General features: G+C 41.2%; 4 protein-coding genes and 1 pseudogene across 4 annotated transcripts; 4 read left to right on the forward strand and 1 right to left on the reverse strand.

Moving 5' to 3' along the window:
* Nucleotides 1-1,790: 1,790 nt before the first annotated feature.
* LOC114732518 (anthocyanidin 3-O-glucosyltransferase 5-like) lies at nucleotides 1,791-2,761 on the forward strand. Its single transcript, XM_028919804.1, has 2 exons — nucleotides 1,791-2,061; nucleotides 2,097-2,761. Exons 1-2 carry the CDS (start codon nucleotides 1,791-1,793, stop codon nucleotides 2,759-2,761), a joined length of 936 nt encoding a protein of 311 aa, XP_028775637.1.
* On the forward strand, nucleotides 2,761-4,979 carry LOC114732519 (uncharacterized). Its single transcript, XM_028919806.1, has 2 exons — nucleotides 2,761-2,854; nucleotides 3,082-4,979. The coding sequence occupies exons 1-2, from the start codon at nucleotides 2,761-2,763 to the stop codon at nucleotides 4,977-4,979; spliced, it is 1,992 nt and encodes a 663-aa protein (XP_028775639.1).
* A 3,195-nt stretch (nucleotides 4,980-8,174) lies between these two features.
* Nucleotides 8,175-8,899, forward strand: LOC114732545 (anthocyanidin 3-O-glucosyltransferase 5-like). Its single transcript, XM_028919828.1, has one exon. It carries the CDS (start codon nucleotides 8,175-8,177, stop codon nucleotides 8,574-8,576), a length of 402 nt encoding a protein of 133 aa, XP_028775661.1. The 3' UTR covers nucleotides 8,577-8,899.
* Nucleotides 8,900-9,272: 373 nt separating this feature from the next.
* LOC114732544 (uncharacterized) lies at nucleotides 9,273-11,861 on the reverse strand. The gene is made up of 2 exons (XM_028919827.1): nucleotides 9,824-11,861; nucleotides 9,273-9,704 (listed from the first exon to the last, which is right to left on the reverse strand). The coding sequence occupies exons 1-2, from the start codon at nucleotides 10,067-10,069 to the stop codon at nucleotides 9,381-9,383; spliced, it is 570 nt and encodes a 189-aa protein (XP_028775660.1). The 5' UTR covers nucleotides 10,070-11,861; the 3' UTR covers nucleotides 9,273-9,380.
* A 2,633-nt stretch (nucleotides 11,862-14,494) lies between these two features.
* Nucleotides 14,495-16,290, forward strand: LOC114732520 (UDP-glycosyltransferase 72E2-like; annotated as a pseudogene).
* The last annotated feature ends 1,815 nt before the right edge of the window (nucleotides 16,291-18,105 follow it).

Genomic DNA, 18,105 nt, shown 5'->3' on the forward strand with positions numbered 1-18,105 from the left:
GTTGTTAGAGCTAAGAGCAGCTCGAAAGTGATGTTCATATCCGAGTGGTTGCAGCCAAGGACATCAGCACCCTCGACAGAGATGAAGACCTGTCTATTTGTTAATAGTAATATAATAATCTTCAGATTTCCCCCCTTTTTGGTAGGACATCGAACCCAAACTGGACAATTAATGCGCTGCGAACATCGTAATTAACTAGTGTTAGCTTGAGGAGATCAAGGTTTCGGCACTTGTTTCTGGAAATGTCAATGAAGAGGCTGGAGGCCTTTCGTAGGTGTCGGCGTCTGGGGCCATCCTTTTTTTGTTGCCCAGAAAAGGATACTCATCCATAGCTTTCATGCTCTGTCTTCCTCTTCTGCACCCTGCGTCCTCTTCAACCTGTTTGCCTTTCACCATTGCTTTGTGCCACCGCCACGAGTATCTTTCATATGCCACAACGCTAAGCATTAAATAAAAACCGAAAAACATGGTGCCTGTTACTTTCACCCGTTGTAGCCATCATCAAGTAGAGACATTCTGCTCTTTCCAAGTATCTGACCCATTTGCCCTTTTTTTTTTTGTTGCTCTCGGTGAGCCGCATTTGCCTGCTTTTCATGACCCAATGTATGGATCAATCAATTACGTCCCGCTACAACACTAACGCTAGTTACAACGTTCCAATCATATTTAAGCAATGCAGAACCACTAACTTTTTTAAATTATGCTAAATTCGGCTCATGATTTTAACATAGTATAACGAATATTAAAAAAAATTAATGAATATTTTGATTCAAACTAGTTTATTTTCTTAACAGACTCAAAAATATCAAAAAAAAATTTTTTAAAAATTAAGATGCCTTGATGACGACGGATATAAGAAAATTGTCATTTAAACTTTTTCCGAGCGAAAGAGTAGTTGACTGGCAAGAAAGAGAGATGAGAACGGACTTTTAATTTGAAATGGCGAGGATTGCAAAGAAAACATTACTGGGAATGTACCCAAAACTCATCCCTTTTGAATCATTCAGGTTTGATTTGTTTTATTTTTAATTATTTTAATAGGTACAGTTTGGTTTTCCCTTCAGTCTCTGGTCCGAAAAAAAAAAGGTACAGTTTACGCTTCAGAATATCTAAAAAATAGTAGACAAACCAACGGTGGAATTTCATTATTGAATAGAGGCCACAAATAATGCCATTTACATCCATGTATTAATATGAATTTATCCAATAAAATTCATATGACCCAATGTTATCAACAAATAATTGATGTCGTCTCGTATGGCCCGCATTAGACTTCTGCACAATTATTTTTATTTTTATTTTTTTAATTTTTTTGGACAACAACCTATTATAAAATTATTCCTTCGTGTTCAAAATATAAAATAAATTTTGTCTATTTATATTTATTAAAAAATTAGTTAAAATCAATTTAAAATAATAAATATGTAAGGTATATATATTTTAAATATATCTTTATTACTAAAAATAACAAGTAAAAAAATACAATAAATGAATAAAAAAGAAAGATAATGTATGGGGTAAAATTAAAAAAAAACTTATTAAATAATTTGATAAAAACAAATATTATCTTATAAAAAAATTAACACTCCAGCACCACTGCCGACAATCAGAATCCCTCAGAAATCTGTGATATTCATTTAATTTAAATTAAATTAAGAATGGTATGCAAATAATAACGATCTTGTGCGCAAAATGCTCAGTCCAATAACGAAGCTTCGAGGGACAGCCTTAGTTCCTTCTCATCAGCTTATCACCACAGACTTGATTCTTCAATTCCACCCATAGAGGTCATGCATCATCCCCACGTCGCTCTGCTTTCTAGCCCAGGCCTCGGCCATCTGATGCCCACGATCCACCTGGGAAAGCTCCTCGCCCTCCACCACGGTTTCAAGGTCACAATCCTCGCCATTACTTTCCAGACCTCAGAAGCCGAATCCCGCATTCTGAAATCAGCCATCTCCTCCATCAACTTTTGTGACTTCCTCCAAATCCCACCCCCAGACCTCTATGGCCTTCTTGAGAATGAAGCTGCCATTGTGGAACGCCTCTGCGTCGTCATGCGTGAACCCAAGGGAGCTGTCCGTTCTGTGCTTTCTAACATGGCCACCCTCCTTCTGTGCTCATAGTTGACATCTTCGGCTCTGAATGCTTGTCCATAGCAGAAGAGTTCCGCATGCTCAAGTATATTTTTGTAGCTTCCAATGCCTGGTTTTTCTCCCTGCTTTTATACTCTCCCATCCTGGATAAGCAAGTGCAAGGCCAGTTCGTAGATCAGAAAGAACCGTTCGAAATCCCAGGTTGCAGTCCGCTTCGTCCTGAAGACGTGGTTGATCCCATGCTGGACCGGAACACCCGGCAATATCAGGAGTACATCGGCATAGGGATCGGGGTGCGAAAAGGCGATGGGATATTTGTGAACACGTGGGAAGAACTCCAACACAAAGACCTTGAATCACTGAGAGACGAGAATTTATTGGGCGGGATGCTAAAAGTTCCCGTGTATGCCGTTGGACCGCTGGTGAGGGAGCCAGAACCTCCCTCGAGATCAACCATGGAGTTGCTGGGATGGCTGGATCAGCAACCCAGTGATTCGGTGGTTTACGTCTCGTTTGGGAGCGGTGGCACGCTTTCGCATGAGCAGACCATAGAGGTTGCGTGGGGTTTGGAGTTAAGCCGGTTGAGATTTATGTGGGTGGTGCGTCCGCCAAACAGAGGACGCGCAGACTCGGCGTTCTTTAGCACCGGGGACGGCAGCCTGTGATGACACAAGAAGAGCAGCAAGCGGGTATGGACAATGACGTGGCAAAGGAGAGAGGCAGAGAGGGTGATTCAGCGTGCAATATTAACGGAATGCGTAAGAGTTCACGTGTTAGGCGCCTGCCGTGGAAGTTGAGGGACGCATGAGGAATATAAGTTAGTTAGAGGAAAGAGAGAGGGTGTGCATGTACTGGCTAATCGTGGTTTCTCCCTCTGGACCTTCTCTTCTCTCTGGATATTTCATTCTCTGCATTCCTTCCCTTCTGTTATACTCTGCAGTTTCCTGTTTTTCATTATATCTGTGGCTGTACCTTCGTATTACAGATACTGTATTGCGCTATATCTTTAATAAACATTGCTCTGCATTACAGCCATTACGTTTGAGCATTACATTTGGTGCTTTCATTGACTCGGACATGGCGGACGTAACTCGTTTTAAGGATCTGCAGACAGAATTCAAATCTCTGTCAGAGTATGTAGGCCGTGTGGAAACATCAACAAATAATCATCTGGATCAGTTACAGAGTGCTCTCGAAGCTATGGGGCGTGCTTCAACTGCGAGTTTGGAAGCCGCTATGGAATCAATGTCTCGTCGCATTTCTTCCTCCATTCGTGAACTCGATCGCGGTCCTGGCTCTATTGGAGTTTCTTCCTCCAGTCAACAGTACCAAAATTCATATCGCCCGATTAAGTTAGATTTCCCAAAGTTCGATGGTTCTGACCCCATGATCTGGATTTTTCGTGCAGAGCAGTATTTCTCTTATTATGAGACGCCGGACAACCAACGTGTACTGGTAGCTTCTGTCAGTTTTGAAGGCGATGTCGTTCCATGGTTCCAAATGTTGCAGAAAACTCGTGTCATTACTAACTGGCTATCGCTTGTCAAGGCCATAGAGGATGAGTACGGTCCTTCTCTGTTTGATCAGCCGCGCATCAGGTTGTTCAAACTCATGCAGTCCTCATCAGCGGAAGTGTATTGCCCGGAGTTTTTGGCGCTCGCAAATCGCACAGAGGGGGTCTCTGATGCAGCCTTATTGGATTGTTTTTTTGGAGGTTTGAAACCTTACTTGCGGAAGGACGTTATGGCCCAAAAACCACTTAACTTGTTACGAGCTACAGAGCTGGCCAAATTGTTTGACACATCTGTGGGCCCCTTTGATGGGCCCCCTAAACCGAACACCACTGGTTCAAGTCGCAGCTCTGCTTTCTCTAAACCCTTCTCTGGTTTCTCATCATCAGCTTCATCCACGAAGAGCTCTCAGGCGGCGTTGCTACCTACGCCAGCCATGAAACCAGTTACACAGATTAAGAAAATGACAGCAGTAGAGATGGCTATCCGAAGAGAGAAAGGTCTGTGTTATACGTGCGATGAGAAGTTTTCACCGGCTCACCGTTGTGCTAACAAGCAGTTCATGGTCATGTTTTGTGAAGAGTCAGATTCCCCTTCAACTACAGAGTCCGCGACAGTGTTGGAGGCTGAACCACACGACGATGCGCCAACCATTCACCATCTCTCACTCCATGCTTTTCAAGGCCACCGTGGTACCGCCACCATTCGTTTTCAGGGTGCTATTTGTGGGTCGGCCGTACAGGTGCTCCTTGATGGTGGTAGTACCGATAGTTTTATCCATCCCAGGGTCATTAATCATCTGCGTCTCCCAGTGGAACCAGTTCACAACATCCGTGTCATGATAGGTGATAGGTATGCCATGACGGGTGAAGGTATCGTTCGAGCCGTTCCATTGCAGATTCAGGGGCATACAATTACTCTTCCAACTTATGTATTACCAATTGCGGGGTCTGATGTGGTGATTGGTGCATCTTGGTTAGCCACTCTTGATCCGCATGTAGCAGACTATACGATTGGTAGTCCTCGCATCAAATTTTTTAACAATGGAGAATTTGTTACACTACATGGTCTGTCTCATCCTCCTGTATCTCAAGCTGAGTTTCACCAGTTACAGAGGTTGGTGCGTACGGATGCTATTGCTGAGCTCTTCCTAATGACACTTGCTACGTCCCCTGATCCTGTACCTTCTCAAAGTATGCCCAATGATATTCATGATGATATGAAGAACTTGCTGCAACAATATTGGACAGTCTTTGAGAAACCCACTGGGTTACCTCCGAGCAGAGGACACAAACATCGCATTATCTTGACTAATGGAGATCAGCCAGTGAAAGTGCGACCTTACCGATATCCTTTTAGTCAAAAGGATTAAATTGAACGGATGATTGCTGAGCTGCTCCAAGAGGGTCTTATTCAACCCAGTACCAGCCCTTTCTCTGCGCCAGTAATTTTGGTTAAAAAGAAAGATGGTACGTGGCGCTTCTGTGTGGACTACAGAGCTCTTAATGCGGTAACTTTAAAAGATTCTTTTCCTATGCCTACAGTTGATGAATTATTGGATGAATTGGGGGGCTCTGTTTTCTATTCTAAATTAGACCTACGCTCGGGTTATCATCAGATTATGATGAGTCCTGTGGACCGAGCAAAAACGGCTTTTCGTACGCATCAAGGGTTGTATGAATGGCTTGTTATGCCGTTTGGTCTTACAAATGCTCCTGCCACCTTCCAGGCCCTCATGAATTCTGTTTTTCAACCTTTTTTGCGGAAATTTGTGTTAATCTTCTTTGATGATATCCTGATATACAGCGCCTCATGGTCCCAACATTTACAGCATGTTCAGACGGTTTTGCAATTGATGGTTGATCATCGTTTGTTTGCTAAACTTTCCAAGTGCTCTTTTGGGAGCAACCGAGTGGAGTATCTAGGGCATATTATTTCAGCAGCCGGGGTTGAAATGGATGGGTCCAAGGTCCAGGCGGTCACACAATGGCCTATTCCGTCGTCTGTTACACAGTTGAGAGGATTTTTGGGTTTATCTGGTTATTATAGGCGTTTTATTAAACATTATGCTCAACTTGCTGGACCTTTAAATAGATTATTACAAAAAGATGCGTTTGTTTGGACCATAGAAGCTCAACAGGCCTTTGATCAACTTAAGCTGGCTCTTACACATGCTCCTACGTTAGCATTACCTGACTTCGCTCATCCTTTTATATTGGAGACTAATGCATCGGGTTCTGGTGTTGGTGCCGTGTTGAGTCAAAATGGTCACCCTATTGCATATTTTTCTAAACAATTGTCGAATAGGATGCAAGCACAATCGGCTTATGTGCGCGAGTTATATGCCATCACGCAAGCAGTGGCCAAATTCCGTCATTATTTATTTGGCCACCGTTTTATTATTCGCACTGACCAAGAGAGCCTCAAGCATTTGAATGGGCAAACTATTCAGACCCCAGAGCAGGAAGCTCACCTTCCAAAGCTGCTGGGATATGATTTTACAATTGAATATCGACCGGGTAAATCAAATTTGGCTGCTGATTCCTTATCTCGTGTTATGTATATGTCCATGCTACACATTTCTTCCACTTTTCTCGCTGAATTGTTACCTATGTTGGAGACATCTTCTTATATTCAGGGCTTGGTACAAAAAGTTCAATCAGACCCTACTTCCAAGGTTGGTTATGAAGTCAGTGGGTCTTTGCTGTATTGGAAAGGTCGTTTGGTCCTTCCTCCTGATTGTTCTGAAATAATACATAAGCTGTTGCTTGAATTTCACTCCTCTCCTATTGGGGGACATGCAGGGGTTTTGAGGACTTTTCATAGAGTCGCCACTCATTTTTATTGGCGTTCTATGCGTCAGGATATCAAAGATTTTGTGCGTCGTTGTATGATTTGTCAACAGGCTAAGGCCCTCCAATCGCATCCAGCTGGGTTGCTATCCCCATTACCCATTCCCAATAATATTTGGGATGATATTGCCATGAATTTCATTACGTCACTTCCCTTAGTACATGGCCATTCTGTTATCTTTGTTGTGGTTGATCGTTTGTCTAAATATGCTCATTTTATGCCCTTAAAGGCGTCATATACAGCAAAACAGGTCGCTGATGCCTTTATCCAAACTGTTGTTAAGCTTCATGGCTTCCCCAAAACTATAGTATCAGATCGGGATAAGGTTTTTCTTAGTTCTTTTTGGGGCCAACTCATGAAGTTACATGGGGCAGAACTTCGTATGAGTTCCGCTTATCATCCTCAAACAGATGGCCAATCAGAGATTCTCAACAAATGCTTAGAAATGTATCTTCGTTGCTTTGTGTTTGACTGCCCACGTCGCTGGGTTGATTTTTTGCCTTGGGCAGAATTTTCATATAATACTGCTTTTCATACAGCAATTGCCATGACGCCTTTTAAGGCCGTGTATGGGCGAAATCCACCCTCGTTACTGCCTGCAGCTCCCTCTACTGAAGTGCATGCTGATTTAGCTTCCAATTTACTATTTCGGGATCAGTTGTTGATTCAACTTAGACACCACTTATCAAAAGCCCAGCACCGTATGAAGAAGTTTGCAGACCGCAAGCGAACTGAAGTTCACTTTGAGATCGGTGACCTAGTCTTGGTCAAATTACAGCCCTATCGACAACATTTCGTGGCTTTAAGGAAGCATCACAAACTAGCCATGCGGTATTTTGGTCCGTTTCCTGTGACCAAAAAGATTGGTTCTGTTGCTTATCAACTACAATTGCCTCCGGCAGCTAGGATTCATCCGGTGTTTCACGTGTCTGCCTTGAAAAGATTTGAAGGACAGGACATTACACCCTATGTGCCTCTCCCTTTATTATCAGAACCAGAAGGCCCTATCATACAGCCGCAGGAGATCATGGACGCAAGAACTATTAAGGTTGGGGATCATTGGATTTCTCAACTTTTAATCCGCTGGGATGGTATTCCCGATTATACATGGGAATCAGTTGCTGACATTCAGCAGCAATACCCCTCTTTCAACCTTGGGGACAAGGTCTCTCTCGTACCGGGGGGCAATGTGATGACACAAGAAGAGCAGCAAGCGGGTATGGACAATGACGTGGCAAAGGAGAAAGGCAGAGAGGGTGATTCAGCGTGCAATATTAACGGAATGCGTAAGAGTTCACGTGTTAGGCGCCTGCCGTGGAAGTTGAGGGACGCATGAGGAATATAAGTTAGTTAGAGGAAAGAGAGAGGGTGTGCATGTACTGGCTAATCGTGGTTTCTCCCTCTGGACCTTCTCTTCTCTCTGGATATTTCATTCTCTGCATTCCTTCCCTTCTGTTATACTCTGCAGTTTCCTGTTTTTCATTATATCTGTGGCTGTACCTTCATATTACAGATACTGTATTGCGCTATATCTTTAATAAACATTGCTCTGCATTACAGCCATTACGTTTGAGCATTACACAACCGTGGGGATGATGATCCGTCAAATTATTTGCTAGAAGGGTTCAAAGAGAGGAAGCAGAAAAGGGGGAGATTAATTCCACAATGGGGGGCCCAAGCAAGCATATTGAGGCATCCATCGGTGGGGGGGTTCATGTCGCATTGTGGGTGGAGCTCCACTCTGGAGAGCATAACGAACGGCGTGCCGATGATCTGCTGGCCGTTATACGCAGAGCAGAGGATGAACGCGACGCTGCTGGCGGAGGAGTTGAGGGTGGGGGTGAGGCCTAAGATGTTGCCGGCGAAGAAGGTGGTGGGAAGGGAGGAGATAGCGAGCATGTTGAGGGAGATAATGGAGGGGAAGCCTAACCATATACGGGAGAGAGTGAGAGAGGTGAAGGAGAGTGCAGCAAAAGCAATTTTGTCTCGCACTGTGCTCGACCACCTGGCCAAACTGTGGTGCGCAAGGCCAGCTGAGTGTGACCCCCAGCAGTTAACGTCTTCCTCTGTTTCTGGTGTATCGTCAAATCTCCTGTCACAGAGGACGCAAGCATAATTTGTCCTTGTCTTGCTATGTCACGGGTAAGCCTCGGCTTTGGCTTTCTTTTTAAAATATAAATATATATATTTCAGCTTCCTTGTTTAATTAGCTTGCTTAATTATCTCTTTGACTGCATATAGTTTAGATTATCTCATGTTGCGTCATCTCTTCTGTGTTAATTCCCACTGCATCAACTGTCAACAGGCTCGTCATTAATCAGTGAGATCCCATGTACTCTATATTTAACCCTCTCTGCAATGTTTTGAACGGCACGGATATCAAATGGAAAATATAAACGGGCCATGGTTAAACTAGTGACGTAATAGTTTGTGAGGAAATATTTTGCTCAATATCTTGATCTTAAAATACAATCTAAAAAATAATTTTATTTTAATTGGACTTTAATCTTTAATTTGATGGTGTTATTTTTTTTATTTGAGTCTTTTTTTTATACATTACTTAAAATATGGATTAAAAATTAAATAAGGATATAATTGTCATTACATGCATTTTCTCTCTGTTTTTTTCCTCCCGTCTATCCGAACACGAATAGCAATGCTAAAAACAGCCTGCTTGTTATTCCCGGGTGATGATCCAACCGTCCGTCCAATCTGTTTTTTGGGCAAAACAAGTCAATTTTATTAATAACCAAAAAGCAAATGTACAAACAGCAATAGCCTGCAGGTCAAAACAGACACTTAAAAAAGCCTGGAGTACAACCTAACACACAAACCTTACTAAACAAAACAAAAAACTAAAAACAAACAAACTCAAACAGAAAAACCAAAAAAAACAAAAGACCTCTTAGCCTATACCAATTCAGTTCCCACCATTCAGATCACAAAACCTCACATCATTAATCAAAACGACAATCACAAAGCCGTGCCCCCTTAAAGCCTCAGCTGCAATAAAGTCTGCAGCCTTGTTTCCCTTTCTATCAACCAAAGATAACTTCCACGAATCCATTAATGTTAAGCCATCCATACACTTTTGCACCACTTCAGAACAGCACCATTCTTCCCTTTTCCCATCCTTCCTCTGCAATAGACCATAAAGCTCCTGACAGTCCATTTCAAAGACTACATTTTCCCAGCTTCTAGCTTCAGCAACTTCTAATGAAGACAAAAGAGCTAGGCATTCGTCATAAATGTTGAAGATGAGTCCACCTTCTTCCTCATACCTCCAATAAAATCTCCATTCCCATTTCTACACACCACTCCTATTGCAGCCTCCTTAGAACTATGACTAAAAGCAGCATACAGATTAACCGTAATCATATTAGAAGCTGGTTTCAACCACTTCTGGTTTCTATCACAGCTCTTTCTACACACATCCTTCCTTCCCTCCCTTTCAGCAGCATCAAAAAAATCTCTAACCAATCTCATTGCTTTTGCTAAACAATCCAAGGCATCAACATCTTCTCCTTCAAACACTGCCTTGCATCTGAATCTCCATATCCACCAACAAATTCCAGCAAATACTGCTAAATTCTGTTTATCCTTTCCCATCTTGCTACCAAATCAGTCCTCGAGCCATTTGTCAAAGCAAGAATTTCCCTTTCCTTCAAATTTCAGGGATAGGGGTGAGCCGAACCAGCACAGTTTAGCCCATAGACACAGAAACAACACATACTCAACAGTTTCTACATGTGTTTTGCAAATTTCACAGAGAGGATTCGCCGAACACTTCTTTTTGTACAGTGCTTCTTTAGTTGCTAAAGCACTATTCACCGCCCTCCACATGAAATGTAGCACCTTAGGAGGTAGTTTGATATTCCAGATCCCACTCCATAGATATTTAATTAGAGGGTTTTTAAGATTCACTTGGCTTATTAGTGCCACTATTCTTCAGTTTATTCAGGGCAACTTTATAACCAAGCTTTACCATGTATTCTCCACTTCCGCTCTTCAACCACACCATCCTGTCACTGCTATTTATCAGTGGGATTTTGACCTGCATAATGGTCTTTATCTTCATCATCAACCACATAACCGTCCCGCCCAATCTAAGTCTTTAAAACACGCCTTCTTCATAAATATATCCAACAAAGCGTGCGTCAATATGAGATGGAGACCGATGCCACTTGGCATATGCATAGCTATTGCGTTATCCACATTATTTTGCACTTTAACAATTTCCACACTTGAAACAAGGTGCGCCTTATCCTCGTTGACGGCCACTTTTCGTCATTCTAACTTTACTTCTTCCCTTCCTGCGGATGAGTGCGCCCCAAGTGATCAGTTCCCCCATTGAAGTCTCCCTTATCCAGTTTGAGTTTGACAACCACATTATCCCAATCCACCTCCAACACTTCCTATGCCTCTCAGAATTAGAATCCCTGCTTGTGATATGTAAAACGTCACCAATCACGACCGTCTTTCCCACTTTGCCAACTAATTAAATGCGCACACTTTTTAATAACAATAGCCTTTTTCTTAAATACAATGTATGAGGAGCAGCGTTGGTTCGGAGGTCTGACCACGCTCCAGTGGCTGCTGCTGTTTTGCATTGGGTACCCGACCCAATAATTTAGAGATGCTATAAAGGAAGTAAAATCAACAACTACCCTAAATTTTCGATGGATATTGAATAGGAGAAGAAGCTAATAAAATCACCATTAGCCTCTAATTAGAATATAAGTTAAAGTAGATCACCTTTACTTTAATAAAATGGTGCAATCTCACCCTTAATTTAACAGCCACAAACATCGGTTAGAAGTAATTGTTTTCTGGCTAACCATGCTATCTTTTATCCCCTGCATCTCATCTTTCTCACCCTCGTCCCCCCATTAGTAGTTTCATCAAGTTCTTTCCCCGCTCCCAAACTGCACACCGAGTTCACGGAAACAAATCCATCACTTTCTCAGCAAGCCTCGAGCCAACTTCAAGTAATCCTCATAGCCGCCGCCGCCGCTTCCTGACTGAGCTGGTTTAATGAGTGAGAATCAGCTTTCGAGCCCCCGATCCCAAGAATCCTTGAGCCATCTTCAAGTAATCCTCGTGCCTATGTGACTGATGATCCGGTCTTGTGCAGTGCAAGCTGGCGGCGGTCGGATGGTCCGAATGTACGGCGTCGACGGCGTTGGAAGAATGAGATATATATATAGAGAGAGAGAGAAAGAGAGAGAGAGCATAGCTAGCCAAAAAATTGAAATGGTTAATGTCAATTTCTAACGGACGCTTGCGGCGGTTAAATTAAAGTGAGATTCCAGCATTTTTGTTACATCATTATAAGCGAAAATTTAGGATATTGAATGCATTTTAACCTCCTAAAACAACATCACTTTGATCCTTATGATAAGTCATTTGTAAGACAAATGGTCCTGAATATAAATAACTTGCAGGATATTTATGATTATTTTCTTATTTTATCTTTATTTGATTGTTGTTGGAAAAAGAAAAGGACAAGAGATATGTAAGAGTAATTTGCAAGTGCAGGAAAATTGTTTTAATAAAAATAAATTTAATGTGTTTAAAAAATTATCAATTTAATGTGTTTCTTAATATGTAAATGTGGGATTGAGTAACTAGCTTGCAAATAACTAATAAATATAAACGGCTATAGTGGAAATTATCTACCATTGCCTAACGCGAACTAATCACCTTTGCCTGCCAGCTATAAAGGCTTAACAAGTGTATTTGAACGCTTCAAGTAAAATAATCTTCCAAAAATAACCCTGGTCGATTCTGGTATGTACGCCTACCTTTGCATTCAAGGGTGGTGGTAATTCCGGACAAATAATTACAAATGCGGTACAAACAATTATGTTGGGGCCCAAAGCCAATAAATACAACACGGCTTTTGTATAGGCACCTGTGAAGCAGCATGAGAGAGCAGAGACGCATTTCTTTTAGTGAAAAATTAAGTTTAAAATTATTAAATTCTAAATATTTAATCTCAAATTTCTTTTTATAAATTCACCTTTTATTTTAGCTAATGCACCAATTAATGAGGCACCGCATCTGACAACGGTAACATAGATTACTCAATCATTTAATTGAAAGCCTCTCACTCATTTACCTTCTCAGCTTCTCAACATTAACATTTTCAACAAAGCATCGCTTTCAACCGAGGGAGTATTATGTAATTAGCGCATTATCATGACCGATAGGCGATTGAAGTATACGGCATATATGTATAATGTATGTATAGCTACTAATTAATCAACCTTGGCTGGCCATTCACTTGATTTCTCTATTGAATAATTCAAATTAAAGAGTGGGAGAAACACAGCGAAGATCACTCGCAGGCGTTTAAGGAAGAAACAAAATAAAATCCCTGTAGTTAATTAGAGCCGTTTCCGTGGGACTTCATCCATAAATTTCGGTTAATTACGGCGCGCGCTTTGGTTCTCATCTGCCAGACTGCCACCTTTCTGACGGTACTTGATCAGTTGATCTGGCAATAGCGTGCCTTGTCTCATCCTTGGGCGTTTCCAAACATAGATGTACGGATATATTCTTCCGGTTCTAAATATAAAACTGTTTTTGTAATGTAATTTACATTATGAAAGGGATTTTATATTTAGGACCGTAGGAGTAATATACTAGCTTCTATCTTTAATATAAAATCTTGTTTGACTTTTTATCTTGGTTTTAAATATAAGAATCCAATCCACTTTGTCTCTCATATTTATGTATTTTGTTCCAAGGTAGTTCTATCCAATACATTTGATTAGTTAGGACATTTTAAAAAAGACATCACCTATTTATTACAAATAACTAATTTAATTTTTTTCTTAATCTATTTAAATTAGTCAACTAGCTCTTATATTTAGAATCGAAACTAAGAATATAATAATTGCGTAGGAGAAGTAACTATGGCTGTCGGCCATTGACTTGAGTTGTGAATATTCAAAGGAAAGTTGCTCATGATGCTCACCCGAACATCCGTTCCGCCTAGAGGTGTTTATCAAGCATGCTAACCCGGTATACCTACCCAAGTCTGAAAAAAATTGCCATGCCCAACCTAGCCCAAAAAAAAGCAGCCCAAAAGAAAAAGAAAAAAAAAGAGTATTTTTGGGCTGGGTATATCACTGGCAGGACTGGGCTGCGGGTAGGGTATGCTGCCTTACCCATTTGGCCATGCCCGTGATATATATATAATAAGTTTTTTTGCCAAGAATATATAATAATAATATGATATATATACAATAATATATATTATTTTTCTCCATTTAACGACTCTCATCCTTATTTCATTCAACTGAGATGTTTTGGGGAGGAAGATGATGTTTAAAATCTGATTTAGCAAGGAAAGACAGTGCTGTAGTGAAATAGTCATAGAAGGACATGGGTCAAAACTTATATAGATAATGAATAGCGTGGCATGTGATTAAATATAATGCCATTGTTTGGTGTTATGCGAATTATGGGAGCATATTATTCGAATACGGAATTTAATTTTGTGAATGTGCTGTCATCTTTTTACTTGGAGCTACCTTAAGTGCTGAAATGCTAGAATAAGTAATGGGGATTTGTAGTGTTGGTGGCGATGACATAAGCCTTATAAATTTGAATTGTTGGACTGATTATAATTTTCTCTTTTGATGTTTCCAAACATTAAACCACTGTCTTAAAGAATTAAAGCATAATTAAATACTCTAATTAATATGATGGTTAGGGTGGTATGTTTGATGCTGGAAAAATTTTCATATTCAAGGGGAGTATGTTCATGTTTGTAAGATTGTATTAAAAGATATATCGATTTAAGGTAAATCAAAACTATTGCTTTGTTGAATTTGTTTGTCAAGTATTTATTTCTTTATAATTGTCATGAGATACCCTTGCTTTAACTAAAAACTTTTTTATCAAAATATCACCATTTAGGCTTAGAAACCTACCCTAGTCAGCCTGTTATTATCCAATTCAAAATAGTTAGGGTTTTCATGGATTGGGCAGAGCAACGGGTTGCAAAATGCAACGACTTGCAAAATGCAGCATACTAGTATTAAGCAGGGATACGTCTTGTCCAGTCTTATCCATAAACACCCCAGTTCCGCTATATATGAAAAGCAAGAGAAAGTAGCTTTGGTTTTAAGGTTTACCCCGGGAACGAACGAGTACCAGCAGTGTCAATAAACCTCGCGCAGCCCTTCTCGCTAGCCCTGGTATGGGCCACCTCGTTCCGGCGATCGAGCTCGCCAAGCGCCTCCACACCCATCACGGCTTTCTCGTCACCGTCTTTGTCGTAACCGCCGACTCCTCGACCGCCTCTGTCATCCTAAAATCCACTTCGAACCTCCCCTCCATCAACATCGTTGTATTCCCTCCTGTAGATGTCTCCACAGAACTTGCCCCTAACCCTCCTCTAGAAGCCCGAATTAACTTCACCATGATTCGGTCCCTCCCTCTTTTACATTCTTCCATCTTATCGATGAACCCTCGTCCCATAGTTCTTATCGTGGACATCTTTGGCACCCTGGCATTTCCCATGGCGCGCGAGTTCGGGATGTTGACTTACGTGTTATTCACCTGCAACGCATGGTTTACCGCGGCAACGATATATCTGCCTGTCATCGACAAGGAAATGGAAGACAGGCACGTTAACCACCGCGAACCGCTGCGTATCCCGGGTTGCAAACCGGTTCCCTTTGAGGACACGCTCGAACCGTTCCTGTACCGGGGTGGGCGGATGTACGAGGGTTATCTGAAGGCGGCGCAAGACATAATATCCGCCGACGGGATTCTGGTGAACACGTGGCAAGATCTAGAGCCGACTACCGTAAAGGCACTGATGGATAAAGATATTTTAGGGGGGATCACAAAAGGTCCGGTGTATTTTGTAGGGCCCTTGGTGAGAAGCATCGACCCGAAAGCCAACCATAAAGACGAGGTTTTGCGGTGGCTTGACGATCAACCAATGGAGTCGGTTATTTACGTATCGTTCGGAAGCGGGGGAACACTGTCGGCGGCTCAAATCACGGAGCTGGCTTGGGGACTGGAGCTGAGCGAGCAGAGGTTTGTTTGGGTGGTGCGGCCTCCCAAGGAAGAGGATGCTAGCGGCTCGTTTTTTGATGTCGTGAAGGGTCGAGAAGAGTGCATGGATTACTTGCCGGAGGGGTTTGCGAGGAGGAACCACGGGGTGGGGTGGGTGGTCCCCATGTGGGCCCCACAGGCGGAGATATTGGGACACCCTTCGGTAGGGGATTCGTGACGCACTGTGGTTGGAACTCGACGCTGGAGAGCGTGATGCATGGAGTGGCCATGGTGGCGTGGCCGCTGTATGCAGAGCAGAAGATGAATGCCTGCATGTTGTCGGCGGAGCTTGAGGTGGCCGTGAGGATGAAAGGGCCGGAGGGAGAGGCGGTGCCAAGGGAGGAGATAGGGAAGGTGGTGAGGAGAGTAATGGGGGAGAAAGAAGGGAAGACGATGAGGGGAAGAGTGAGGGAGCTGATGTTGAGTGCAGAGAAAGCGCTTTCTCAGGCTGGGTCTTCTCACCAGTCACTGTGTAGAATGACCAGACACTGTCTCAACCATCAAATGAGTGGAAAAGTCTGCTAGCCGGGGCTTCATAGGCATCCATATTTAGGCAAAAAGAAGTTATCGATATAATAATTATGCTTTTTCGTCTAGTTTGTGCCTTTTCATTCAGGCACCTCTTTGCGGAAGTTCTTATCGATCTCTCTGCGTGCAGCTCAAAATGAGCAGTTCCTACATCAGAGATGCTAGGATATACTACAGTTAGCTTTGTAAAACTCAGTTTAAATCAATATGAATATGTTAAACCCCGTCTTCTCCATTTCATGATGACGTTGGATTTTGGTGTGTCCATGAGTGGAAGATTTAAAGGGTAGAAAAGAAAAAATCAAATCAAATCTCAGTTATTTTTCCTTCGGGGTACATGGCACCGACCATTGAGGTGTTAATTTCAAGACTATAGCCCGACAAAATGCCGTTTGAATTGGGTTGGACAAACGTAAGTTTAAATCATTGTGATTTTAAAAAACGTATTTTGTGACCACAATTTTTGGTTCACAACATCGTTGTGTTCAGCTCATAGAAGCTTACAATCAAGAACTGGCATCTCTGTAAATTCTACTCATGTGGAGCATTATTAATAGTTCTGCACATTGCAAGAAATTCTTATCAAGCATATCTTATATATCAATTTAAGATTAAAAAAATTATTTAATTATTTAATTATAACATATCTTATATGATTAAGAAAATTGTTAAATTATTTAATTATAACATATATGTATCTTTAGAATATATTACATGTATTTTTAGTAATATCTTTAATTTTTTTAAATTAGTTAGCTGGGTCTTATAGTAAGAATTATATGTATTAATCAATTTATTTAATTTTAGTTTTTAAATATATTATATTTTATATAAATTAAGATTATAATAATTTGTGATGTGTGTGCATGTGTATTCAAGAGAATGAGGAAAAAATTGATGGGGGAAGGAAAACGTTTGAGGGGAGTGGGATGCGGTGCGGAGAGGGAGGGTCAAGCCATAGGGAGTAGGCGGCAGGCATTTTTACCCCAAAAAAATTATTTAAGAAAAAATGAAGCTGCAGAACTCGCTCTTTCAAAGAGCGAGTTCTGCGTATTTTGAAAATCGCACTTACCTTATGAAGTTGGATCTAGCAGAAAGAGTTAGTCCCTCACAACGTGACGAAATAAGATTCGAGTCTTCGTTAAAAGAGGTGTTCACATTTAGTGCCCGACAGTACCTCGAATAGGATTACTTCCAATAAAAAGATACCTATATTTTAACTAAAAAAAATCGCACTTGCCTTGAACGATTTTAGATGTCGTATGCTGATAAATAATTTTCATAATATAGCATCCTGGTAATTAAAATTACTGTTTATAGCATTTGGCTCGAAAAGCCAGAAAACAAGCGAGAAGCATAGAGACAGGAGGGGGAAGGGGCGATCTAGGCTGAACACATCTGGATCTGGGGAAAGAGCGGAACGAGCTTGATAGGTTCGAACAATTAGGGGGCATTTTAGTCATAATGTCCTCCTTGCTAAAAATTTTACAAAACCGGACAAAGGGAGGGCCCAGATCAAAAAAATACCTCTCCGAATTTACCCTGAGAAGGAGCCAATTGCGTCGGGGCCGCTTCATAAGAATATCCAACAGAAGAGCGTGCGTCAATATGAGATGGAGACCGATGCCACTTGGCATATGCATAGCCATTGCGTTATCCACATTATTTTCCACTTTAACAATTTCCACACGTGAAACAAGGCGCGCCTTATCCTCGTTGACGGCGACTTGTCGTCCTTCTAACTTTACTTCTTGATAAATCTTGATTTTTAATATATTATTTGAGATGTTTTTAAGGATATTTATCAAGTGAAATAATTTAAATTGATTATGAATATTTTGAATTAAATACTGATTACATGAAATTAAAAATTTAATACAAAATCTTATTATATTTTTATCTCTTTTTAAATAACTGATTTTGAGTTTTATAATAGTATCTCAATTTATTTTTTACAAATCTTAGAAAAGAAAATAAACATAAAAAAAAAAAAGCTGAAACAAAAAAAGAATTAAAAAAAAAGAAAAAGACCCAATAGA

Source organism: Neltuma alba, unplaced genomic scaffold (genome assembly GCF_004799145.2).
Source record: "Neltuma alba isolate B1F8T4 unplaced genomic scaffold, ASM479914v2 tig00012917_pilon, whole genome shotgun sequence".
Classification (NCBI taxonomy): Eukaryota; Viridiplantae; Streptophyta; class Magnoliopsida; order Fabales; family Fabaceae; genus Neltuma; species Neltuma alba.

What these genes read in the sequence shown, in the direction of transcription:
- LOC114732545 (XM_028919828.1), top strand. Translation starts at nt 8,175, where the DNA reads ATGTCGCATTGTGGGTGGAGCTCCACTCTGGAGAGCATAACGAACGGC.
- LOC114732544 (XM_028919827.1), bottom strand. Translation starts at nt 10,069, where the DNA reads ATGGGAAAGGATAAACAGAATTTAGCAGTATTTGCTGGAATTTGTTGG. An exon ending in CTAATATGATTACGGTTAAT is followed by an intron (nt 9,705 to 9,823) that starts CTGTATGCTGCT and finishes TTCAACATTTAT; the next exon opens with GACGAATGCCTAGCTCTTTT.
- LOC114732518 (XM_028919804.1), top strand. Translation starts at nt 1,791, where the DNA reads ATGCATCATCCCCACGTCGCTCTGCTTTCTAGCCCAGGCCTCGGCCAT. An exon ending in ACGCCTCTGCGTCGTCATGC is followed by an intron (nt 2,062 to 2,096) that starts GTGAACCCAAGG and finishes TCTGTGCTTTCT; the next exon opens with AACATGGCCACCCTCCTTCT.
- LOC114732519 (XM_028919806.1), top strand. Translation starts at nt 2,761, where the DNA reads ATGACACAAGAAGAGCAGCAAGCGGGTATGGACAATGACGTGGCAAAG. An exon ending in GTGCAATATTAACGGAATGC is followed by an intron (nt 2,855 to 3,081) that starts GTAAGAGTTCAC and finishes TTCGTATTACAG; the next exon opens with ATACTGTATTGCGCTATATC.